This window comes from Lagopus leucura, unplaced genomic scaffold (assembly GCF_019238085.1).
Source record: "Lagopus leucura isolate 7727_CA_CO unplaced genomic scaffold, USGS_WTPT01 Super-Scaffold_100015, whole genome shotgun sequence".
Classification (NCBI taxonomy): Eukaryota; Metazoa; Chordata; class Aves; order Galliformes; family Phasianidae; genus Lagopus; species Lagopus leucura.
Window position 1 is genome coordinate 3,367,286 of NW_024962269.1, and position 26,813 is coordinate 3,394,098.

At 39.0% G+C, this 26,813-nt stretch overlaps 1 protein-coding gene across 6 annotated transcripts in view; it reads right to left on the reverse strand.

The window, feature by feature from the left end:
• TJP1 (tight junction protein 1) overlaps positions 1–26,813 on the reverse strand; it is a 71,703-nt gene that overhangs the window by 29,951 nt on the left and 14,939 nt on the right. For all 6 annotated transcript variants that reach the window (XM_042875577.1, XM_042875581.1, XM_042875579.1 and 3 more), the window contains exons 2-8: positions 14,209–14,265; positions 9,832–9,956; positions 9,522–9,624; positions 5,772–6,051; positions 5,104–5,207; positions 4,163–4,331; positions 3,640–3,784 (exon numbers count right to left, since the gene is read on the reverse strand). In XM_042875577.1, coding sequence (XP_042731511.1) covers positions 3,640–3,784; positions 4,163–4,331; positions 5,104–5,207; positions 5,772–6,051; positions 9,522–9,624; positions 9,832–9,956; positions 14,209–14,265 — 983 coding nt within the window. The remainder of the gene's footprint in view (positions 1–3,639; positions 3,785–4,162; positions 4,332–5,103; positions 5,208–5,771; positions 6,052–9,521; positions 9,625–9,831; positions 9,957–14,208; positions 14,266–26,813) is intronic.

A 26,813-nucleotide genomic window follows, 5' to 3' on the forward strand; every position in this document is an offset into this window, starting at 1 on the left:
ATCCCTGCTATAAATGCCACTGCTTAGCACACATCTCACCAAAACCTTAACTAGCTCAACAACCTGTAATCTGCAACAGTAAGACTAGACAGGTAAGAAAGAATATATGGAATAGAATATATATGGTACTTCCCCAAAGTACTCTCCAGCCTAGGGAGCACAGTTCTTAATGTACTCTACAAAGTTATCCCATGTTCCCTGAAGTTCTATGTATAAGATGCATTTTACCTAAATAGTTCTTCAAAGTTGAATCTGTCTTCTAAAACTATACTTTGCTGTTAAAACTCAGAGCTCCTCCTCAAAGCCAGGAGATAATCCTACCTTATATTTTACTCAGTACCTAATTCCTTATCAGCTGATTAAAAGTTCTCCAAGTCTCCACAGCTACAAACATTTGTCTGTATTTATAGTTTCTGTTGTTGCTGGTGTTTGTTTAAGCCCCTTCAACATGGAACAAGTAGTAAAAGTCAACCTAAAGCTACTACTGAAACTAATCTAGACCTAGTTGCTCATCCACAAGCAGACATCTCTCCATGCTTCTGTCAAGTTTGGAAACCATTACACTTATTACAAGCCAGTTCTGAGTTTGATGGTTCTTACATGCAATACTGCTGCTAAATCTGTAAAGACCTGAGCTTTGACTGGATTACCATGGAACCCAATTGCTTTACATCAGAATGCACCATTTTCTGAATCCTTTTCAAAACTTGACAATGGATAATTTGCAATTCTCCATAAGTGGAAAAAGTAAAGTACAACTGGTCCATGTTCCATCACTTTAAAACAAACAAAAAACCCCACGACATCTCTGAGCTTCCTCTGGACTAAAAAAACCTGCAAATGATATTTAACACCATGTACAAGTAGCAATCATTATAAAATTTCTACATATAGGAAAACTGCTGTAAAAAATACTGAAATATGGACTACAGTCAAGATCAAACCAGGCACTGAAGCAATACTGAAACAAATGTACTGGCACATGTCAGTGGTCTAATGCACTTAAAAAAGTGTCAGTCTGCAGTTAAGCCCGTGTGAAAGGACTGAGAGGATTCCTACAGAATTTCTCTCCTCATCAACACACAAACACTTGGCATAACAGCACAATTTCTAAATAAAGGCTAATTATGTTCAATACATTTTAACATCCTTCTTGATTTTGATTTTTTTTTTCACCTTTCCTTCCTCAGCTTATTCTCAAGCTTTCTCCCTCTAATTTTTCCACCATATTTTTAACAATGAAGCACTGTTGCAAATACAGTGCTACCAGCAGCAAATCTGAACTTGCACAAATAAATACTGCAAGAAGCGGCTGCTTTTAGCATGTTCTTTATGTGGTTCAGGGCCCAACAGATTTTCTGATCTCAAAAGGGGTATGTCCAACAGGAAGCCAATCCATGCTGAGGTAGCTCCTGTTCATAAAGCAGATAACAGAAGCATTCACAGTTAACTTTGAAGTTCCTTCTAAGGAAGGATTTAATTCTTGGACAGCACAGTCAGTAGGGAGGAAGTGACCATTCACATCAGCCACTGTAACAGAGGAGGAAAGCCCTAACACAAGAATAAGTCATAGTTCAGTTCTGATGGATTTTTTCCTCCGTCAGCCATCTTCACATTGCATTAGAAAAGCGTATTGAGAAATACAAGTTTCATCTCTTACAGCAGCCTTTATAATCAAAAAATGTTAAGGTGTCTCCTGCTCCAACAGTACGTCCAGGAGGAAGTCAAAACTACAAAACCACAAAATCAATTCTGTTGACATAAAGGAACTATTCAACAGAATATTCCTAAATGTTGATTTTATGCTTTAATCCAATCTTCCCTTCCTTCGAAGGACTCAGAAAAATAGTTTCCAAACCTGAACATCTCAATAACAAACAGCAACACGTTTCCCTTCATGACATTCTCAGACAGCCAAGCATCATATGGCAAAGAGGATACAAATTTCCCACAGTGCCTTCAACAAAACCAAGGTCGTGGAGCTATAATCTCTCACTAAAAGAATATTTGAGTGGGTAGATTTATTTATTTAAACATAAAGAAAGGAAAACAAAGTAAGAGCTCACTTGCATTTTTTTCTGGGACGCCATAGGGAGAAAATTATCACAAAAGGACAAGGGACTCTACATTCATTGTGTTGTTCTTGCCTATGGAAGCAGGAATTCAATCCATCTAGCACAAGATAGAAAAACGTATGGCTGAACTTGCATTCTTCTAAATAATGGGATTCTACTAATTACTAACAGCAGCTAAGCCACTCTAGAATAATAACTCCAGAATAAGCAGAAATTTGTATTCGTACTTCATTTGAACTGTTAGGGTCACAGCTAAAATGAACTTTGCAACACGAAGATAGGTGATAACTATTGAGCTAGCCCTCCTTGCATTCCAGCTGTTTTAGCTCTCATGGATATTTTACTGAGCCATGAAGTATGCACTTCTAAAACAAATGAAGAATCGTGGCATCCCTGAGTCTGGAATCCTGCTGTTAAGCTTTATTCACTTGCACAGAGCTCCTACTTGAAAACAGACCTTCCTGCCTTGTGGTCTCTCTCAACAATGTATACAAATAGGTATGCATGCAAGTAAGAGCCATCTTGCAGATTTATTAAGCCCTAGAAGATATTAAAAGTCTTGAAGCACTCCCCCTTTGGCAAAAAAAATAAATAAATAAATAAAAAAAATAAAAAAAATTAATAAGCAATTGGGTCTATCTTAGTTTTATCAAACAGCTAGCAGCTCTGAATTTGAAATTTGTAACAGTTTTTGTTCTGTCAGCTGGAAGCACTAATGGTGAAGTCCTCACACCACAAACAACAAATTTGTTTAAAATCCTATTTTTCTTTTTTCTTTTTTCTTTTTTTTTTTTTTTTTTTTAAACTTCCTATTACTAATTAGAGTACCAATTTCCAAAACAATGCAGCACAAATTAAAAAAAAAAAAGACAGATTTGTTGTCAATAGTAACATTTCAGAAGAAAAGGCAGAAGAAAATATTCTAAAACATACAGTAGATTACTCATCTCTGAGTTCATAGAAAATTAGACCGACTGACTTCAGAGTTACCATTTGAATGCCCCAATACCAACTCAAATTTTTAAAACTATATTCCCAAATTACATCTGCTGAAAAAAGCCTCCTTATTTTGCAGGAATTAAACTTACTTAGAAAGATTTAGTAACTTCTAAAGGAAGGTAGCAAAGAAAATTAAACAAAACAACGCAGATTTCCAATTTAACCATACGGACAACCAAGTAGAACTGTGCTGCAAGTCGGCTCTATTAAGATTGCTGCAGCTCATCTTTTTGCGAAGTAAAATATACTTGCATATTCTTCAATCATTTTAAACTTGAAAGACCATTTACAATAATCATGTTCCTGTGTGTGTGTGTGTGTGTGTGTGTGTGTGTGTGTGTGTGTGTGTGTTTTTAATAAGAAAGGGGCAAAAGAGAAGTTTAAGGTACCATTTCCCCAAAGCCTCACAAAATTTGGATCACAATCAGTTACACCTCAAGAGAAAGAAGTCCACATTACTGCTACCATAATTGTGCATCACACCAGTTGATGTATAAACCCAAGCACTCCTACAGCTTAAATGTCACTTTAAATAGTTGATTTAAAAATACAATGCTGCCATCACCTGCCGTTGCTGGGCTGCTGTGGAGAATGTCTGGAATGGTCTGAAGGCTCTGACCTCTGGTCAGGAGATCGTGAACGACTGCGGCGGGGCCTGTCATGTGATCGGTTGGAATGATCTGATGCCAGCGACTGAATTTCTGAGATGTCTGTTAAATAAAAGTTGTTTTTCTATGAAATGACTGTAATTAAAATGGTGGCATGACCTGCTCAAATGGAAACAAGCTTTTGCAGAGGTTGGTTTTTTTTTTTTTTTGTTTCTTTTTTTTTAAATGAAGATGTTATAAATCTATTATTTCAAAAACAACTAAAAACGATATTCCTGCAAAAACAATTGCAAGAAAAGGAGTTGTAATTTTCTCTCCATATATTTTTTGAAGGTACAGATTTCAAATCACATTCAAAGGAATTTACCCGCATGACAATCCTACTAGCAGCCTTCCCACCCTCCTCTCACCCCACTGAAGCATTTCATATCTTTGTAACACAGGGAATTCCTCGCCTTTGGAAATTAAGTTTATACTCACCATCTCTTTCCGAAGCATTAGCAGAATGAATACTGTCAGAAAGATCAGGGACATTCAACAGCGTAGCTCGTTCATCTCGTTGAACCACCATCTTCAACTTGCCTTTGGACCTTTCTATTAGTGTTTTTGCATCTGCTAAGGACATATTTTCTGTCACTGTGCCATTGATCTGGAACAGTAAGAAGAATGCAAATAGAAGCTTACTGAAAAACAGTGAACCTCCAGAAAATGCTGTGTATTTCTGTCTGATAATATTTTGAAACATCCAGAGATTTTTCAAATTGCCACAGTTTACTCAAAATACTACAGCAATAGGTTTTATCCAAAATAGACTAACAAAAAAAAAAAAATTTCCTCAGCTTTCAAATACAAAACCTCTACCACTCACTAATTATAAGCTTTCTTCCCCCAGAAAATGTTTTTTTGAACTAACAGCAGAGTAAGGAATAGCATGTTCTTCTGCGCCATTTGTTGCAAGAATATTACTAACAATTTTATTTATTTATTCTTAGATAAAAGTTGCTGTGTATCTCAACTTTTTTTTCCTTCGTAATAAAAATCACATTTAACCTGAAGGTGAGGTTCAGTGTTGCTCAACTGCACGGCACTATATGGTGTAAGTATGCATCTAGGTCCAGAATCTCATACCACTCCAAGCATTTTATTTTTAATCATGCATTTGAAGTGAGGTTCTTTTGTTACATAAGCATTGTTTGACCAAGTCAGTCCTGTGGAATAATACTCAACAAAAAAACATGCTTTATGACTTTTTTTTTTTTTTGTAAGTAGGAGAGTTAGATTTATTGATCCTTAAAATCCTTAAAATAAGTTATTTACTCACGCTACTAACAATAATTAGAACATAAAGAGAAAGTTGGTTCTACAAAAGATTACATCAAAGATTTTTTCCTTTGGACAACCACCACCACAATTTACTGTACCTTCAGAACAACATCTCCTTCCTGAATATTGCCATCTCTTGCTGCAAGGCTATCCTGTGATATTTCTTTCACAAATATGTGGCTTGCCAACCGTAGACCATATTCTTCAGAACAAAAGAAAATTTAAAAAAAAAGAAAGAAAAAATGATTGTAGTTTTAAAAAGAAAAAAGGAAGTCCAAAGATCTCAAGATTTACAGCGCTGTAAAGAGTAAGAGTTAAACTAAAAACACAAACAGAAGAGTGAACATACTACGTGAAAGCCTACAGTAGAATTTCTCCATGTATTTACTGTTACAGAACTCCTCTTCCAGCTGTGTCTGTACTCATTTCTGGTTTTTAGTAGCTCAGTATATATACTACCAAACAATTTTTCCTTCTTTCAAAGAGGAGGAACAAGGAAGACTTAGCTGAAATATATATAAAGTATGTAGCCACTATCACATGTCAGACATATAAATGGTTAAGCTCATATACATTGGAACATGAAAAATACCACTGGAAACACAACAGCAATTTTCAGTTCTTCAACTAGCTACTTGTAAAACTGGCAATGAACTGAAACAACTCCCTTCATAAAGTTCACAAAGCCTTTACCACAACACTGACTGATGTAGTTGGCCTTTATTGCTAGGACCTTTGCCTATTTTTAGAATTCTGTGCATGTTACCTTCATTCTTCCTTGATTTCACCAACGTTACTTTGGTAGGTTTTGCAGGCTGACTGGAAGTAACTGATCTTCTGTCAGATCTTGGTGATAAGCTTCTTTCTCTGCTTGCACTTCGGTCTCGTACCCAGCTCTTCTCATGCCTTCTGTTGGCACTGGAAGCACCACGGCTGGACCTTGGATCCCGTATCTCTTCATCATAGCTATCGTCCTCATTTTCAGACACTGGCTCAGGTTCCTGTCGAGCTACTGGAATCTGAATTTTCTTCATTCTTCGGATAGTCTACAACAAACCAATAGCTAATAGCTTTGGCTGTATTTTAACCACGTCTCATGTACCACTTAGTTGTATTGATACACAAGCCGTTCTTGTTTGTTTTAAGTGTGCGTGGTTTTATCTTTACCAGTGAGTTTCTGTTGCGCTTCTAGGAACAGAAAACCTTTTAGCAATAAAGATGGGCTGTGAGTTTTCCTCAAGTGATAATCAGCTGCTATGGAACAGATTCAACAGGCCTCTACTTCATTAAATTTAGAGAATACTAAGGAATTGTTAATGATTCTTTACCCATAGCTTTGATGTCAAAATAAAATTAACGCTAAAATTAAATTAGTTTCTCTTTCACAACAGCAATTAAATACATGATGCAAGCTCCTTCCCAAAAAGGCCAAAACCAACTACTGCTTTTAGCTTTCATCCATCTCCATTTCTACTCATCACTTACACAAATAGTTTCCCTATTGTAATGGACAAGCTAGATGAGGGTAGAGAAAACACTTCCAGTACGTTATTGGAAACCTTTATACATAAATTTCTGTTTATTAAAATAAACTTCTTGAAAACTATTTGAGGATCTACCAGGGAAGGAATATTTTGTATGTTGACTGCTAACCCAGTGAGACTGGTGAAAATCCCTTTTGATCACTCATTCCTTGATCACTGTTGGATCATTGCAAGGACAAAGGGAATCCTTTACACAAGAGGAAAGTTACACAAGACCTGAAGAATCAAAGTGATAATCATGACACCTGGCATATAAATGAAGCATAGGATGTCTAGTCAACCTTTACCAGAACAGATCTATGTAACAGTTACAAAACAGACATTTTCCAGACATCCCATCCTGCCATTACTAGCTATAGATCCAGACTATTCTGTGAAGGTGAGGTCTGTTAGTTAATGTGCAAAGCCCAGTAATGGCTACAAGATAGATGAGCTTAGAAAGTTGGCTCTCAATGGCATGGAGATGCATCAGGAGATGATCACAGAGTATACAACAGAAAGAGTTCTTCACCGTAGTGTGACAGGCCCAGAAACAGGCTGCCCAGGGCAGTGGTCACAGCAGCAAGCTGCCGAAGTTCAAAGAGCTCAGACACTGCTTTCAAACATAGGGCTTCACGTCTGTGTAGTCCTACGTGGAGCAAGGAGTTGGACACAATAATCCCTGTGGGTTCCTTCCAATTCAGGATATTCTATGATGCTACACATACAGCCTAAATCTACAGAAGAACATTACCAGCTAAGTCTACTGAAGAACACTGATGCAAAGAAATGGGCACGAGGCAAGATTATCAGTACGGAGACATAAGCCTTAGAACAAACTCTCTAACAAGGTCTCTTGAGAACCTGTTATAGTCTGGAAAAAAAGAAGCAGTGAGCCCATGATGGAAGATGATTACCAACGAACTCCAAGTAAGACCTTTCACTGTTTTGTATCCAGGATCACACAGACCTAGTTTGGTGTAAATAAACCCTTAAAACTCTGGTCTATACACCTTATTGCAGGATAAAAAAAAACTGAAGAAAAATCACAGCTCAAGAATTCCTTTCTTGGAAAGCAAGTGATTTTAGAGCCAAGTAAGAAGCCCAGCTCCAAAACTGATTTACAGGATTTGCCTTTGAGGTATAACAGATTCCATGCTGCTTAATGCAAACAGTGTACTAAACAACAGAAGTTAAATTCAAAAGAAAATACTTGTGAATGCTCTGAGCTCCTGCATTCTTGTCATAAAATTCTATCCAGCTAATAGAGGAGAAACATCAATACAGATTACTAGAAACTCTTCCCTTTAAAAAAAAAAAAAAAGAACACCAAACAATGAAACAAGAAAAACAGTTGATTTAGTCATCTACTGAAATATATTAGTTATTTTCCTCTACATTAGGAGGAAAAAGGGTAGTAGTGACAGGAACCTACAAATGAGGGGAATCAACTCTTTGAAAGGGTAGATAACAGCAGGACAACGGGAAATGGTTTTAAGTTCAGAGAGGGAAGATTTAGGTTGGATGTCAGGGGGAAGTTCTTTACTATGAGAGTGGTGAGGTGTTGGAACAGCTGCTCAGAGAGGCTGTGGATGCCCCATCCCTGGAGGTGTTCAAGGCCAGGTTGGATGGGGCCCTGGGCAGCCTGGTCTAATATTAAATGGGGAGGTTGGTGGCCCTGCATGTGGGGTTGGAGATTCATGATCCTTGAGGTCCCTTCCAACCCGGGCCATTCTGTGATTCTGTGACAGCCTTCGCAGCACAATTCTGTTGCCATAGCATTGCATATTTTAATGCCCCCTCTTTCCTTAAACCCACCAGTCAGTCACTGGCACTGCTAAAAACTTTTTTACTAACATGTAATCTATTGTATACTCAAGCGTGTTACTGACTGTAACTCTCTTTACCTTTGAAGCCTGCCAATATTAAAGTTGTTTATGTAGGCCACAGAAACAAGGGAACATTCCTGATAAAAGTTCAAAGTCAGTTTGCACTCACACAGATGGCAGTTTCCAGAATAAAACCCGACTGCCTCCAGGATTTCATTCCCTGCCATGTACCAAATAAAGATATACACAGAAGTTCTGCCATTGATTTTCTCCAGATAGGTATAGAAAAGACTTATGTCTATGATCAAGCAACATACAAATACTGAACACTACAACACATATTTAGGTTCCAAAACCTGCACAGCTCACGATAACGTGTTTTTTTTCTAAGCTTTAAATAATTGCTAAACCCACAAGTGTAAGACATGGCACAATTTTGTGCAATCTTGCTAAAGCACACTAGAGCACTTGAAATCTGCCAGCACTGAAGTTTTTCTACAAGCCCCTAAAGCCCATTTTCCTAAATTAAGAAGTCAAACGTGATTTCTACTTTTTCCATAATGTAAAAAAAAGTACTCAAACTTCTAGAGAAAAACAGTTTACTACCCTCTAGTGATCATCTGTTCTGTTTTGCTAAGTTCAAAAGCCAGCCAGGCACTTTGAATAAGCCTACAAAATTATAGGAATTAAGGTAATTATACTTTACTTTGGCACGGCATTTGCTGAGACTAAGAACTACATTTGTGCATGAGTAGTAGGTAAGGATCTTCAGCATACAGTGCCAGTGAAAGACTTGATAAAAGAGCACTTGGTAATGAAAAGAAATATTAGACAAAGCCAAGAATTGAACTTTTGGCAACCTGAGGACAACTTTACTACAAAGAAAAAGAATCTTTACTATTTGTTGCCATGCTAACCAAACACGATTGTTTGGTTAGCAAACCAAATGATTATTCATACTTTAAGAGAGAACATTTTGGGTGACTCATGTGATAACCATGTCATTATCATCCCTTAAACCTGAAGCATCTTTCAGGCAGGTATTATGCAAGTACTCCGCATCATGTATGTATCTGTATGTATATCAGCAGAAATTATGCCATTTCAATTCTGCTCTGTAACTTCTGAATTTAAGCATCCTTAAGTCTGTGGACATTCACTTACAATTTTGGCATTCTTCCCACTTTTCCTCAGCTGCTGAACAGCAAATGCATGCTCAACATTATCCATTGAAACTCCATTAACCATCGCAACACGGTCATTTTCTCTGAAAGAAAAAAAATATGAAAATGTGGATTTTAAATACTTGATTAAGGAAAAAATAACAAGGGCTGAGCTTCCCTGAATAACACATAGTATAGACCTACTATATAAAGAGTTATTGATATCTTGAGAGCCAAACAATTAGGACATTAAGCAACCACCAAAAACACAAATGCCCCAAATTAGAATGCAGCTGTATTTCGGCACTTACTGTAGCAGTCCTTCTGCTGGGCCTCCTTTCAGCACATCAGAAATAACTATTGAGGTCTCACCACTCTGAAAGTGAGGATTATCTCTTCCTCCAGATATTGCAATACCAAATCCAAATCCAGGGGCCTGTAACGCAACAAGAGAACCAATTTTACTTAATGTTACTCATATGGTAACAATTTACTGCGTAAAACATGGAGAGAAATACAGCTTTTTGGAAGGATTAACAAACCATGCAATGCTATGCAAGCCACAAATAAAGCTATTAAAAAATTAGAGTAAAAAATACACTTTTAAAATAAGGTTATTTAATAATTGTGTAGGGGCATACCTTACAGCTTTCTTTTTACACATACTTAACTTCCTTCAAGGAAGGCTGAACATCTTTTCCAAACACATTCCAGCCAGATCAACCAGAAGTCATGGCTGAGATTCAAGAATCACTAAGTGAAACCCTGTGCCATGCAGGAGGGCAGGATAAAGGCTCATAATGATCACTTAGGACCAGAACTGCAGGTCAGGTTTTTAATTTAATTTTAAACAGTTCTCAAAGCAAATATATATAACAGCCTATAAAAACACGCAACAAGGAACTTTCCAAAACAGTAACATTTGCAAAGGAAACATTTCTCCCCTTCCTCATGCTACTGTTCCTTCTTCCAGTTTTCCAATACCATAAGAAATAGAACAGTTTGCACTGCACTTGGGTGGGAAGAGGGAGGCAGAAGAGAGATGCAGACATTTATATCAAACTTCATTTAAATGAAGGTCTACCTTTCCTTAAACAATAAAGACACATACAAAAAAAATATATATATATATATATATATTTCTCCACTCATGAAAAGAAATACAATCATCACTTGAATTCAGAAACACAGAAACTCACTGTAAGCCTATCTTGTCACTTATCATTCTGTTTTTGTTAGAGGAGATCCGCAAACCAAATCAACAAAAGCAAAAGGACAAGTTTCATGCTTCACTGTTACAATGTCCTTCTCATCAAGCCTGAAACAGTGCAGTCTCATATGCTGGAAGTAGTCAAAAAAAGGAGTACCACTCTGAGAAATGCTGCCTGACAATATGAAAATGAAGGCTTAAGAAACAACCCACATTGGAAAGCACAAAACAAAAACTGAATTTTTTTTGAAAATGTACCAGCTCAAATAAATAAAGCTTCCCATAACCTTTTGCCTACTGCTTCTCATTTTATCCCACTGCCTAACATCAACCTAGAGCGACAAACTGAACTGCACTTAGAGCTGTAAAACTGAACCTAGTTCTTAAAGAAAAATCTCCAAATTTGTGGAGGGAAATAACTGAATGATCACTATGGGTTATAAGATACAAACATGCATCTTGCTTAAGCTGCCTTTTATTTACTTGTAACACTTCACAAACTCCCATCAGATGACATAACAGCAACACAAGGAAGGGCTGTGCTGCTCCGCTCCCACAATAAGGCTGCATGGGAGAAGCAAAAAGGAGTGTACACACATGATTTCTATTTTACTGGGTTAAGAAACTCATCTAATACTTCAATACTTCAATTCCAAGGATGAAAAAAATCCCACTTCAAACATGAAATGCACGGTCCTTCCTCAGAATCACAGTTAAGAATATAAAAATATAAATCTCTCAGTAAAAGAAACTGCAGCTACTGGAAAGCTTTAACTGAATCTGAGCCTGGCTCAGTCTCTTAAGAGCCATATAACAGCCCACAAAGTTACAAGTGTAGTAAAGAAATGGAAGGAAAAAAAAATTGGTTTTTAAGTTCAAGCTGCTTTTTCTCCCCCAACGAGGTTTGTAGTACATCTTTTGACAGTAGTGCTGGAATTCACTACGTGCCATGTAGTCAGATCTCCTTTATGCTGTTATAGGCTCTGTAAGATATCTGAAACAGATGGATCAAGAGTAGTTTAAAATTAAACATCTCATGTCTGAACTGTGGCAAAGCACCTGAACTGACACACATATACTGCAACCACTGGGATTAAGAGCGTTCTGTCCCTAATTTGTAATGACACCTCTTGAAAGCAAAGGTAATAGAAAAAACCCTGCAAGAGGAGGTGAGAAAAGGCTCATTCTTCAGCAAGAACTTCCTCCATAAAACACTCCCTTCTCCTTTCTAAGTCTCATCCTCCAAAGACTATCCAGCATCATAACCCCTTCTTAAAGGCCCATTACCAATCAAAACAACCCCCTCAAAAAAAAAAAAAAAAAACAACAAAAAAAAACACGTCCTTCAAATATCCTTTGAAGGTATATAACACTTCTGAAATGCCTTTGGTTACTACTGAAATTGATTTTCGTGTTTACGTTTTGTCTACCCTTACAGAGCACAAGAAGAGTTAAAAGAATACAACTCCAATACCGACAGCAGCAATGGAGTTATACCAGAGAACAGTACAGGTTTAAAACAGAAATCTGTCAGAGCTGGAAATACCAACAGAACAAAAATGGCTCTTAGAACATGAAAAAACAAAGTCAAGAACATTCTACATAACTTTGCTCACACACACATACATATTGCTTAAGCCGCTTGAATTTTCCTTCTGTTTTCAAAGCTGGCAATTATAGCAGAGGTCATCCCTTCTAGTAAGTTTTTATTTAAAAAAGTTTAACATCAGTTAATTGAATTGAAGAAGCAGCCACATTGCAGAGGCTTTCTTTGGGCACGGGCAAAAAGGCACCAAAGATCTGCTCACCACTTTGCTGACATCTCTGTATTTCTCTGCCTCTTCCAAGGGGACTTACCAAAGTTATATTCTCAACCAGGTTTTTCCATTGCCTACCTTCCATTTGTCTACCTTCAGTTCCAGGGCAAATACTGACCAAATGAACTAAAAGGTAAAAGACCTTTGCAGGCATACCAAAAATAAAATTAATAACACCACAAAACAAACAAAAAAAAGCACACGGGAAGCCAATACTGCGATGCTTAACTTGCTGCTATTCTATAAGTTCAGAGGTTTAGTGCCAGTCCATTAGTTGCAGCCAGCTCACTGCCCTCAGCTAAGCCTAAATAAAAATCACACTGACTTCTCAGCATCTCTTTTAAAAGAAAGCAAGTTCAGCTCTTCAAATGCGTTACATGGCAGACAATGGACTGTCTCCAGCCAGTTCCGTAGCTCAGCAGAGGGCAACAGATGAACTTGCACAGAAATACTCCTCAACCATTCTGAAGTGTTGCTTTGAGACTATTCCAATTCTGCTAACTTCTGCATGTGAGAATGCAACAAATTTGGTAGCATTTCTTCTCTTACAACTAAGCAGAAATAACTTTATGTTCTTGATAACCTAGCATTATAAGAATGTCACAGGAAAGTCTGAAGTTTAGCAAATAAGCAAATACCCTGAAAAGCTCTTCATAGTGCCGAGAATAAATTCTAACTTTCTATTTGTTTAACATTTGCCAGATAAAACCTACCACAGCATTGCATTATTCCTTTGTACACTGATTGAACTCACTTTCATGTTTCATTAAAGTTATCACTTAGATTAATCAGAATAAGATCTCTTTCCAGAAAAACCAAGCTACCATTAAATCTACCACCCATTTTTGTACTGCTATGGGATTTTTCATTTCTAAATAACACCAGCACTATTTTAACCAACAGTAAGATCAAAAAAAAAAAAAAAAAGTCACGTTTAAAAAGTTTCACAGTATGACTGCACAGCTTGCAGAAGAAAATAACAGGGGCAATTACTTTCAGAAAAAACAACATTTGTTAAAAAACCTTCTGGGCTGTAAAGCGTAGTAAACTTGAAGAGTCACCTAGAAAAGTAGTGCTGTGTGTTATCATTTTTACTTATTTACTAATTGCTTCTCTTGTATGGCTTTCTGATAGCTACACCAGAAACTGGTTCACTTTAAGAGTAGCTCAAATAAGAAAAAAGTACAAAGGTAGAAATTGTCTCCATTCACTGATCCATACTACACATTTTGTCTGAAGTGCATATTTCTATTATCTAATCACCATTTTCAACACTGATTTAAAAGAAACGTTAATCAAATTAGACAGTTTTGAATACATTTAGTTGTATTCAACCACACTGCTTTAAGCCTTTGCAACTCAAAATGTAAAACAATCAGTATGGTTTCTGTACAGTCTTTAATGCATGAACCCTTTGGGTTCTAACTACTTTCGGTTATGTGCAGAAGCATTTGTAGGCAGGCTCATCTTAGAAATTTAAACTGAAACAAACTGATGAAATAGAACTACTATCACACAGCTTTTACAACGCTTCTAAATTTAAACAAAGGGATAGGACAGTTTCCTTTTCTTTCACTTCCTGACATCTGGCTTTTTCCTATTGTTTTCAAAGCCTACCAGCATCCTGAGTTAGGCACACACAACCAATTGTATTAGCTTACCCTGTGAAGAGTCACCGTGTGTTGTTCCCATATAGCTGTTTCTTCCATTGTTGCACTCTAAGGAGAGAGAGAAAACAAAGATCAGACTTCACCATACAGCATACAGTGAAAAGCTGTAGTAACTGTATAGTATCACAAATAGGAATTTGCACTCAAAATGACCATTTTTATTCATATTGAACAGTAACAGAAGAGTTGGCTCACTTGTTAGATACTTCCCACCTTTATATGTCACATCTGAACTTCCTGTGCTCTTGGACAAGGGGGGGGATGTGGATTCAGGAAGCAGAACTTAACAGGCATGAAATTTCTGATCATTATATGTATCACTAACTTTGGAACTAAGGAAGTTTAAAGGGAAGAACTACAAGAAACCTATAATGCAGTCTCTCTAGATTGCTCCTTAAGCGCACAGTAAGGTCCAATGCCCACTTCAGTTTCCTACCAGGATCACAAGTGTAACACACTAACTTTCACATTTGACACTTCATGAACGTTCTGCCTTTTGCTTGTTCTATAGTTGCAGGCAGATCACCACCAACTCATCGTGAGCACCCAGCTCTGCAGATCACAGTACCCATGCACCTGTGTTATGCTTACAGGTCACTTAACAGATTGCAGTTCAGTGTACACTAATTTCTTCACTCAATGCCACAGTACCACAGAAATAAACGAGGTCTCAGAAAAGGAACAGGATTAAACAGTAACATTATGGCAGTGTTTACATACTTGTATTTCTGCCTACAAGAGCATTTTGTGGCATTCTGCCACAAAAATCATTTGGAAAAGGGGAAAATGGGCTGGGGGAGTTAAAAATGGAAGAGTCAAAGCCTTGAAAACGGGTAGAGAGGCAGCAGGAAATACACAGCAAGCAGCAACAACTCTCCTGCTGCCACATTCTCTGCCTTTCCATAGGCAGCATCCCATGTTTTGCTCCATATGCACCCTCTCACAAGTAAACAATCCACTAACTAACTAAAGCACAGAATCACAGCAGAAACATCTCTGAAGCCAATCAGAAAGAAGCACATTTTTAAAAACTCAACCATCATTACAGTAACCCAGTCATTACAACAAAAACATTCCCAATTTTCATCCAGTCGTATATAATTACAGAAAACTGCATCAGAAACATTTAGTCCCACTCTGAATATCTATGAAAACTTAATCCACTTCTCTCACACCAGAATTTGCAACTACATTTAACAAGTGAGTTCTTCTCACGTTCCCAGAAAGCTTTAGGTCTTTTTCCTCTCTGCATTTTGTGCTCCAATTTCAACAGCTTGGATGTGTTACATTACAGCTTATTTCTCGTTCAGGGCTCACTTCTCCTAAAAGTGTTGGTGCAACTTAATTGGCAAACACCTCCTTCCATCGGTTCTCTCACTCAGCACAGGGTGCTCCTCTGCATTAGAAATCAACACAACTGGAGCCCCAGATTAGATTCTTTCCTTCCAGTTAAGTATTTTAAAAACACATCTGATCAATTTTAGCACAGTAACAACTTCCACAAACAGTGCCATCTTTGAAACAAAATAGAATGTTCCACTTGCTACACGGTTAATGAATACTGATTTCCTTCCCCATTCGTGATGCTCTCATTCTGTCTTAGTTTTGGCAAGTGTTTCTCAGGCCAAACATCTCAACAAATGAAGAATTATCTCTGCACATAAACTTCCAGGAGAAGTTTTCAAATAACTCCAATTAGGAAAAAGGTGAAACAGGAGTACAAGAACAGACTGCACAAGTTGCAATAGACATTTTAACCAAAACAGGCAGCCCTACCTGCATCAGGTTAGTCCAGTTAGCAGAGAAATGAACCCAACAGCTCACTAACCACACCTGTCCCAGGCACGTCACACCCCTCGCCTTGCATTCGGAGCACCTGCCTACAGGTCAGTTTGAGCCACTGGGCTAAAAGGCAGCACAGCTCCAGGGCTGCCAGCTGCTGCTGCTTGTTTTTGGAGCAGGGCACCCGAAGGCACAGCTCAAACACACTGCCTGCTCCTGGATACGGCAAAGGCTGATAACAAGTTATCCAGCTAAGCACTGCTCATGCTGAAGCTGGGAGAACTGGTAATGCTGAAGTGGGAAAGATATGAGACCAGCTGGTAAATTTCCAACAAATAAGAAAAATTAAACTGGTCTACTCAACGTGTTTCTGAGAACTAAGACAACATACCTCACAGCAAAACAAAGCAAACCCCCAAAACTTGCTTGCTACCACACAACTTAATCCACCTTTCTTTCTCAGCGCAGCCACAGTGCTCATTGGTCATTCACTGACTGAGCTACCATTTCTAACTTTTCTTCCCAATTGGTTTCCTTTCTGTAGCTGAGTCTTTCCACTTCCATTCTGCTCCGTTTTTCACTTAAGTAATCTCTTCATCTACTGCTACTGCCTCCCCAGATTTTGCTACTACATTCATTTCAAGTTCACAAGAGTTGGAAACATCAAATATCCATTAGTCAGATAGCAAACCAAGTAATATGTTATTTTCATTCTTTCTGCATGCCCAAACAGTCCAATCCAGAGCAGTTAAAACAGTTCAAAGGCAGCCTGAGGTGAGTTGCTGGCTTTAACACAAAATGCATAAGTGAGTTTGCTTCTTGTCTGTGAGGAACTGTCTTCACTCATAGATGACTGAAAAGTCTGATGAAGACTCACAGAGGTGCTCATCCCACCAGGCACTGACAGCTGAGGCACAAAAACTAGCTCTTGCTGCTCTCCATCAGCCAAGGTCTCCATTGAGATGCTGCTCTTCGACATGACCCACACTGTGGGTATGCTAATGCTGTATTCTGCAGGGAACATTGGAGTTTCACACCTCTTGTGAGGATATAGGTAAATCCCAAGCGTGTAGAAAAAGCAGCTATTAATTAAGAGGTGGGGGCAGACAGCGTTAAGTCAGCAGTGATGGCACCAGCCCTGCTGCATGCTGCTGCCAACGTGGTATTCAAGACAACATTACCAATATTGATTTGGGGAAAATTAGGTGACTCAGCAGGAAAGCAAATACACACCACTAGAAACCAGGAATACGACAATGAGATGCTACAGTCTAGGGCTGGAGTAACTCAACAGAAACCATTAAGAATTTTCGTAATGCAAGAGGCCAAGTAAATCTGTAGAGTCATGCTGTATCTATATTGGCTGTGGTTCTCTAAGAGAAACTGGAAGGAAAGGATAGTTATCATGACTTTAGCATTAAAAAGAACAGTTTGCATTATACTTATGCTTTACTAAATCAAAATTTCCTTAAGCTCATTTGAATCACCTTTACGCAAACTGTTAGTAGAACTACCAGTTCTGTAGATGGCTCCTGAAACTGTCTTCTCAGTTTTCAAGAAGATATACGTGAGACTGCAATTCATCAATATGCAAATAATTGAAGTTCTTGATCTTTGGTATTGCTCTGAGATATAAATTCATCTAACTAAGCATCTTTTCATGAAGCTCCCTTTGTGGGCTTAGAGTCCTTCACAAGGTACAACTTTTTTGTACCCCTATCCACATTTCTTTGTTTCTTTTCTAAGGCTGGTGTTTTCCTCCCCCAACCTTCCCCTCCACCCCCACTTTGTCCCTCTGTGCTTTTTTTTTTTTTTTTTTTTAATATGCCTTTGTCATACCACTCTTTTCTTTGTGCATTTCTGGGTACATGAATACACACACAATACAATTTTCCCAAATGAGTAATTCTGTACTTATGCACCAAGATTTTTCCTCCAAGCACCATCCAGGAACAAAAGCCTTGCTGACTGCCAGTGCTGCCATGCTTCTGAACAGCACTGCTCCCTTTGCCACTCCTGCAGTTGGGAAAGCTGCAGTCAGCAGCAGCACCAGATCTACCTGCAGGCTGCAGAAGACAGTTCAAGTTCACATTTGGAAAGATGCAATTCAAGCTAGAGAAACCAGTATCTCATGCCTAAATATAATGCAAGGTTCCTGCGGTGAAGTTTCTTCCACTGTAACACTCACTTTTTCAGATTTCTGCACTTACAAGATGGCTACACTGAAGTCAAAGCTGCCATCTGCTTTTGCAATCAGAGCCAGAAGAAACTTTCCAAGCTTCTCTGCAAGTTTAAGGGAGCTTACAAGAGGAATCATCATTCTTACTTCAGATGAACTACGTTTGCAAGTGAAGCTAACTGTGTCAAGAAGGATGGATTAAGTTTAGTGATAATTTGCTCAATTATGAGCAAGTTTTGACACATTACGTGCAGAGCATCATCACTCCAACCTTACAGCATCACGTTGTAGCTTGTGTCTACCTTTACTTCCAATAAAAATTGACTTGCAAAAGCATTTCTAATTGTCCTAGAAGGAAAGGTCACAGTAACTTTGAGAAACTATTTCCTGATTTGAGATACTGGGGAGAAAAGAAAAAAAAAAGAATGAAGTGCTGATGGACTGTATCAAATGATGGGAAAAAAAAACAGTATTTCTATTTGGCTTCAAAAATTAATTCTCAGAATTATTCTTTGGAGAAGTCAACTTCTGAAGTTCAACAGAATTCTATTGCTGAATTCTAGAGGTTAAATGCAGAATCAATCCATTTTGATTGACTGCACTTTAGGGCACAAGAAATAAAGTCTGTACCATAACAACTAGCATTTGGAGCTGTTGTAAGAATTTCTGCAGGTTTGAGTACTACTGGATTATATTTATCATTCAGTTAAAAAAAAAAAAAAAGACCTAAAGGCAATAGCCCAAACAATGGCTTCCTGAGGAAGTCCACAGAAGGAAACTGTATCTTCCTCAGCCAGCTAGAGCAGAAAATGAAGAGGTCACTTCCCCCCCAAACACGCCATCTCTCCGCACGTACTTGGAGCAGTGCACTGTTTCCAGCACCAACCAGGAGAACTTCCTGCAGACACTCACCTCTGTCCTTACTGCTTACTCTATAACCACCATATACTCCAGCAGCTTAGTTCCAACTGTCTTATGTGGATACCACAAACGCCTCTGTTAATTAAAAATCCTTTTTCACTGCAACCAGTGCAAAGAGGATAGAACCCTACCACCAGATTGATTTTATCAATTGAAAAATCTGAGCTTTTTCTTACATACTCTTTATGTAAGATACTCACCACTTCACATTCATTCTCCAAGCTACCCTAGAGCCACTGAACTCTAACTTGATACCTAAGTTATTTCAAGCACTGGGAGACAAGCTCTAGAGCTTGTGTACTCAGAGAAGAGGGTGCTCAGAGGCAGGACAGGCACAGCAAGCTGCACACTGCTGGAACTTGCTGTTTGCATCCAGAAGCAAGCAAGACTCCTTTCTCAGAATGGCCTCTCAGCCCAAACCTCACCCAGCTCTCTGCACAGCCACAGGTTATTGTTGTTCATGAAGGCAACACTTAAATCAGCAGACTCTAGTTTCAAAAGTTTTCAGACATTCTAGAAACCCTCAAATGACAAAAATATGCAGAAGCTAGGGGGAAAAAATGCATTTGGGTAGAAGGAAAATTTTAGAAAATATTAAAGAAAAAAAATCAAAACTGGATTATAATCCAGTTATAGTGCAGTATTTATAGAAGTTTTTATGTCACAGGCTTGCTGAATGCTATTATTACAGAACAACACTCAGGAAACTTGTAGTAAGGCAAAACAAACCAGAAGATAAAGACCCCAAAGATGCATCTCAGTCGTAGGTCAGGTTACTTCAGGTGCTGAAGAGCAGCACTCAAACACCCTGTTAACAGTATCTGCCATCAGCTAAGGAAAGCTTACTTGCTCCATGATCTCTAAGGCGTGGGAAAAATGCTTTAGAATTTGGGATCCTCATTTGCTTTTCTTCTTTCCATTTTGCTTTCCAGCTGGCAATGAAATCACGTACAATCACAAACTCCCAAGTGCTGGCAAGCAGCATTTCAAAGATCATGACTTCCAGGCTAGTACACTAGCAAAATGGAACCAAAAATCACAACAGAAGAGAAATACAAAATACAGCTTATTGCCTTGCCTTTGTGTTCAGAAGGAGTGATGGTGCCACTGCCACAGGTAGGCTTTTTTTTTTTTTGTCTTTAATTTCTCCATTATACTGACTGAAGTCAGCATTATTAGGACAAAGATAAAAATAACTAGGTTATAGCTTTCATATATTGCTGAAAGCATTCATTTTCTCTTTAGAGATCATCTTTAGTTCAGATGTGAATTTCTCCAGTTCAAAGACAAGATTCTCAAGAAACACCATCTAATGTTTTAACTCTTTGCATCTTCAGGTGCTGCCTGAAAAGCACCGTTTTAGCACCAAAAACTGCTTAAGCAGCACACTTTGCCCTGCAACTAGTTTCCATTCTCAGAAATAACCCTACCCTCTGCTCCCTTGTTATGTTCCTGCATGCTACGTGGCCACATGTAGCTGATTCTACCTGAGTTGGCTCCTTATCAGTTTGTCTCATCATTATGTAAGAAAACTTAATCATACTATTTCAGTTTTATTTAGGAAACTTGAGTCAACTTCATGCACCTGGATATCGCTTTTTAATTCAAAATGAAAAGATAAAGTGCATACAAGTGTGAGATATGGACACCAAAAGTTGCAAACATGTAGCTGGAGATCAGAGCAGCAGTCAATGCTCAAGAATCTCACTGTAAGCAAGAAGACTGTGACCTTGCTTCTCCTCCAGAAGATCATTACTCAGTTACAACACACTGCACCAGGTAAACATCCTCTTCAGCTGTTACACTCTGAAGATCTGTTAAATGAGAGCCTCTGGAGAAGCAACCATATCCCCCAAAGACACAGCAGTCCTTTTCCCAACATACTGCTCAAAGCTTTCTGGCATCACTCAGACCAAACACACATTTAAGAGGTTTGCATGATACTTCAACTTACAGATGCCATGCTATTTTCAGAAGTTGGACAACAACACACACGAAATGACACATGTTAATTTTTCTTTAAAGATGTACTAAGTTTCTTCCTCTCAACATCATCTATTACAAAGCTTTGAGTTAAGTGCCCTTCCCTATTTGTTACAACCAGGCATACAGATGTCTTCCAATTTTGGGGGTCAGTTAAGAAGATTCAATTTCAGCAGCCACAGAGTTACTAAAGCATCTGCAGCACGCACTGTAATTCTAAGCTTACATTATCTTTGCACATTCAAAGGAGGTAAATGAAGAGCCAAGCACACAGAAACACAGGACTTGAAAAAAGAGGAGACAGCAAGTAGTGTTAAATAATAGGGCAAGTTAAAGGTTGTTAGTGACTTTGTATAAAGGAGACAGTAGTAACAAACAGTTTGGTTTAAAAGATACAAAACAGGGAGAAAAGCAGCTTTTTGTCCTTGACCTTTAAATTAAGGATGAGGAGAAAAAAGTATGAGAGATCAATGAGAGAGAAGGGATGAGAATGAGAGCAGCACAGCAACACCCTGCCTGGGCACACAGCTTCACATCGGCACAGCTTGCTCAGCTGTCAGCAAGGACAACCTAACTGCACTTTCTTATCAGCAAGCATGGAAAGTGCAGAACAACATTTTTCCTTGTGAAACAGGAGTATTCCCATCCTACTATAAAAGCTCATTTTGCATTACTTCATTGTAACACAAGTACTCCTTTCCCAGTTTTCCAAAACATGTTCCCTGCAAAAGGGGAAGAGTTACCTGGCTTAAGCAGACACAACCTAGTGCTCTTCAGTGATACCTCTCACCACTACTGCTGCTTCGTCTCTAGCCATACACACATCAATTTGCCGGCTATAAAAAGGAGGTTTTCCAGAAAACACATCAACTATTACTGAAGAAAAAATATACATGCTGCAATTGTCCTTACATCTGATTACAAAACTAAAATACAGCAGTGATTTAACTCAAAAGCAGGTAGTGCTGCAAGTTCAGAAACATATAACGTAAAAAAGTCAAAGCAGTGTTGATGCATGCTACCAGTATTTAAATTCAGAGCAGAGTCCCTCCTACGTTTGCAGCAAGCCGTCATGCTGTGCTCGGTAGCCTGCAGACCTACAGATGAACTCCGGCCCCACAAGCAGCTTATTGCTGCAGCTTAAGTGCTTATCTTTTACCAGTCCTTTTTGTTTAGTGTCTGCAGAACAAATCAATTAAAGTTATCGGCTACTAACAAAGAGAAAAAATGGAAGTGACTGCACAAGTTCAGCTACAGCATACCTGGGGGAAGGGGGAAATGGGTCCTGCGTGAACCCGGCGAGTGGGCACCCAACGCCGCTGCAGAGCAAGGCACAGCAGCCACTGGGTTTAAGCAACCTGTCCCATCAGAACCAGCAGAATTGGAAGAACAGCACTCGTGGGCTGCTGTTTGCCAACACAAAGGGCTGGGAGCAGCAGCAACCTCAGCTCAGCACTGCTCACTTTTTCAGGGCAGGCTCTCCTCTGTTTGCAAAGCCAACTGAACCGAATCAAGGAGCCAAGGGGCTGAGTGCAGAAGGAGCAGGCAGGCAGAGAAACTAACAGAAGAGAAATGGAAGCCTGTTCTGGTGGGTTGTCAACCACGAACACAGGAGCAGACATAGCACAGAACACACGTAGCAGTGTACACCTGCAGTTATTGCCATAGCACCAGCTGCTTTACAAGGGGCATGTCATGCTTTGTAGGTAGTAAGAAAAGTACAGTACAGTTTCTTCACATCCAGTCCTTCCATGTTTATTGCGCATTTGTTCCCAAACTTAAACATAACCATACACAGGGGTTTGAAAAATATGGGTGTTTCCCTTCAGAAAGATAAACAGGATTCATTGTTATCAAAGTTTCACAAACACGCTTTTATGGAAAATATACACATACATATTTTTCCACCTTCCAGTTTATTATCTACCCATAAAAAAAAAAGTAAAATAATCATTGCTTCCATCTGTTCAGACATCACGGCCCCTAACAAGCACAAGAGAAAAATACTAGCAGCTCCACAAGCAAGGAAGAACCAGGAAAACATTTCCACATGTTTCTCTCCCTCCCCTTCCAGTGACATGCAACAGCAGCAGGAACACCCATGTCACCACAACCAAGCCAGAAACACCTTTCTAAGGTGATGAGAACCTGTGGTAGGAATAAACAGCAGCAAAACCAATCCCCACCAGGGAGCCAGGACCAAGCAAGAGGCAATGAATGCAGGCCTGAGCTACCGCCCAGTGCAAACAGCTGCCTGATTATAATCCTCCCCTGATTTTCTGCTGGCAGCGATCCCAGCCTTGCCTTTCCCTGTACCAGTGGTTTACAACCTTTTCCAATTTGCATGTTTGCCCCCCCCCCCCCCCCCTAAAAAAAAAAAAAAAATTGGACGCAAATTGCCATATATTAAAACTTCAGATGAAAAGTAAAGCAAGCCTTTTCAACAGCAGCATGCTCTTGGATTTTTGGTTTTGGATTTCCTCTTTGCTGACTGCATCCATATCCCACCCTAACAATCCAGGGGCCGCCAGGAAGGCCAGGCCAAAGAACACCCCAGTCATTTCCTAACTCAACCAGGTTAGGAGAAACATTGGCTACAGTTTCTAGAAGAAAATAACAGCAATTTGTGGACAAGAGGCTTTACACAGGCTTCAAATTAAACTCTGAATGTATTCAGACATACATAACCATGGTGCCTTTTCCCATCCCACCCCACAGACTCACAGCTACTGTTTCCTTTTCTATTTGCACATCAAAGCAGGGGAAGGGAGCAGGGAATTAACTCTGCAGCATTCTTTGCTGACCAGGTCAGAACTGCCTTGCAGCACTCCGCCTTACACACTCAAGGCAAAACATCACACCTGATATCAGACAAAAACTCACTCTCTCCATAAGTGCCGATGTTTGGTTGTCTGTCAGTTATTTTGACCACTGCAGTTCAATTAACACACCAAATTTTATGTAACACTTATCATACAAGTTCAGAAAGCTTTGTAAGTAAGGAAATAGCAGAAAATTTGCTACGACATACAGCTTGGAGGTCTTTGTGCTGCAGCTTAAACTTCATCTTCCTTTTCCCAAGCTGATCATTTAAGATGATAACAAATAGCAAAAACAACAACAAAAAAGATCCCAATCCACCGTTTAACTTGCTTTAAAATCTCACATGCTTTAAGCCTGGCATACTTAAAACCACCAGAAACCAAAAGCTAACCTCAAATTAAAATATCTTTGTGACCACTTTTAAGAGTTGATATAAATACAGAAGCAAAACAAACTGCTGTCTCCTCCCCACAGCTGCTTTGAACACACAGCAGTGTAACTTCTCTTCCCACAGTTTCTGCATCTGCACAGTAAATCAGACTATATAAAGAACACAGGATTATATTCTTCATCAAAACTGCATTGCGCCCCTTCATCACCACTCTGGAATGCACATTCCCAATTAGGCAATAAATTACATGGGCAAAATGATTAGGGCTACTTTAAAATATGTGCTGCGCTTCTTTCTGCCATAAGTGCATCTGTAACTACCAGGAACTGTTTTTAAAAAAATGAAGGGCTTTGGATTTGTGAGGTATCAAACAAGGATAAAACTCCCCCTTTCAGAAAGTTCAGTTTCCACTTCAACTTCAAAACCACAAGAATCAAAATTTCATCAGCATGACATTCTGGTTTGCAAACTGAAAAAGGATCAGGTTTATACAGCCTTCAGCTCACCCCTCCACATGCCAGCACTCCTTGCTCTTTGTGGCACAGAAAGCAGCTCCTCTCAACTTCCACATTGCAAACGCAGCATTTCTAAACCCCACATTCTCAACTCAGCCCTGTAACTCTTGAGCTGTATATCACATCACTATCATAGGGCTAAACGTCTTGCACAACAACTTGCCACCCTCATGCAAGGTCTTCCTCACCATCAGCAGCCCTTGTCTTTGGTACCTGAAAGTCAAGGATCCAGGAAGTCATTTCTGTGACAGCACATCTTTTCTGAGCCTTCATAAATCAGCAACAGAGTTTGAGGACCGCTGCGTGATTTTTGTTGTTATTAGAAGAACTTTGTTACAAGACAAAATAGAACAAGTATACTTCAAAACTCTTCTCCTGTTCCACTTTGCTTTACATCTTGCAGCTACACGGCAAGTAAACTGAAGACACATTTTAGCTGTCTAGACGTGATTTCTAAAGAACTCTGTGTCAGAAATAGTGAACACATTATGTCTCCAGGAGCATATATCAGTTTGCACATACATAGCACAGTGCTGCCATTTTTTCTTAGAAGCAAACTTCTTAACTATTACAAGAAAATGTGCAAGATAAAGCAGTAAGTTTATTTCTCCTTGTGTACAGTACTTTTCAACACTTAACTGACATTCGTCTCGTGACAGAGGTAAGGATTTGGGTTGTTTTTTTGTCCCCTCACACCAAAATATTAGTCTACTTCAGCACAGGATAAAAATATGAGAACATAAGCAAATTTAGCTAAGCCACGACCAGTCCAAGAAAAGAAGCATCCAACATCATGAAAAGCAATACTCATAAATGCTTTGGCTTCCTCAGACTCATTTTCAGAATTATGAAGGAGGAAGAGGAGTTTGTACTCCCTACAGACTCTCAACAACCCCCCCAAAATTACTGAAGATTACAGAAACGAAAATAAAGCTGTGTAAATACAGGCATTACTTTAACATCCATCACAACTTCCAAAAAGGGAAATCTGGACATATCAGCATTCTAACAGATGAAGCCTTCTGTCAGCAGGTCAAACAGCAAATAAAGGGGTTTTTAGGAGAGTTCTTGTTACAATTTAACCACTGAAATTATCTCCTGGAGTAGTCAGCTTAACACCTTTTATAAGCACACAGATGAAAAGAACTATTTACATTTAAATACTTCTATTTAAATCTGTGACTTTGCACAGGTAAGACTCATCAAGTGAGAAATCCCCCACAGAAAATCACTACAGAGACATACCCACACAAGCAATAGTGGATATCACAGCTTCAACCTTACTTTGAAATAGTAATCAAACAGGCAATAAATAACAGAGGCAGATAAGCTTTGTATTTAAGAGGCACAGCAGCTTCTCACATGCCTTTCTCCCGCAGTAATCATCATTTCATAAAGAATACTCAGTTGCCAGACAGATGACAGCGAAGATGATGACAAGCATGTAGTGTAGTTCAGAACAGGAACTTCACAAACAGACTGAAAATAAAAGTCTACACATACCTACTCAGACATGCCACCCATCGAAACCACCTCTTGGCAAGCCCTTCCCATCTGTGCTTAATGGGCAGATGTTTATTTAGTTTACTCAGCACATTTTTTGAAGTGAAAAGGCATGAGTGACATTCTAGCTGTTTATCCAACCAACTGGAGAAGAAACTGGATAAGCTCTCAGTTAAAGCTGAAATGCCTGCATACGTTTGGCCAAATGCCTGTATAATTTCAGCCAATTACCTGTTTATCCTAGGTTACAGCCACAGTTCATTCAACCATTGCTCCAAAAGCTCTCAAGTTACACAACTGCAAGAAATAGAATGGGGAAGGAAGCAATTGAATCACCTAGAAACCTGCAAAATCAGCTAAATTTAAGGGAAAAAACCAACCACTAAACATTCTTCTTGGATGAGCAAGAAACCTTAAGAGATAGCTTCAGAACACCAGACAAGTCTGTTTGATGAGCCAGTGTAATGGAAAATGATATCAGAGGCCACAGCTTAAAGAA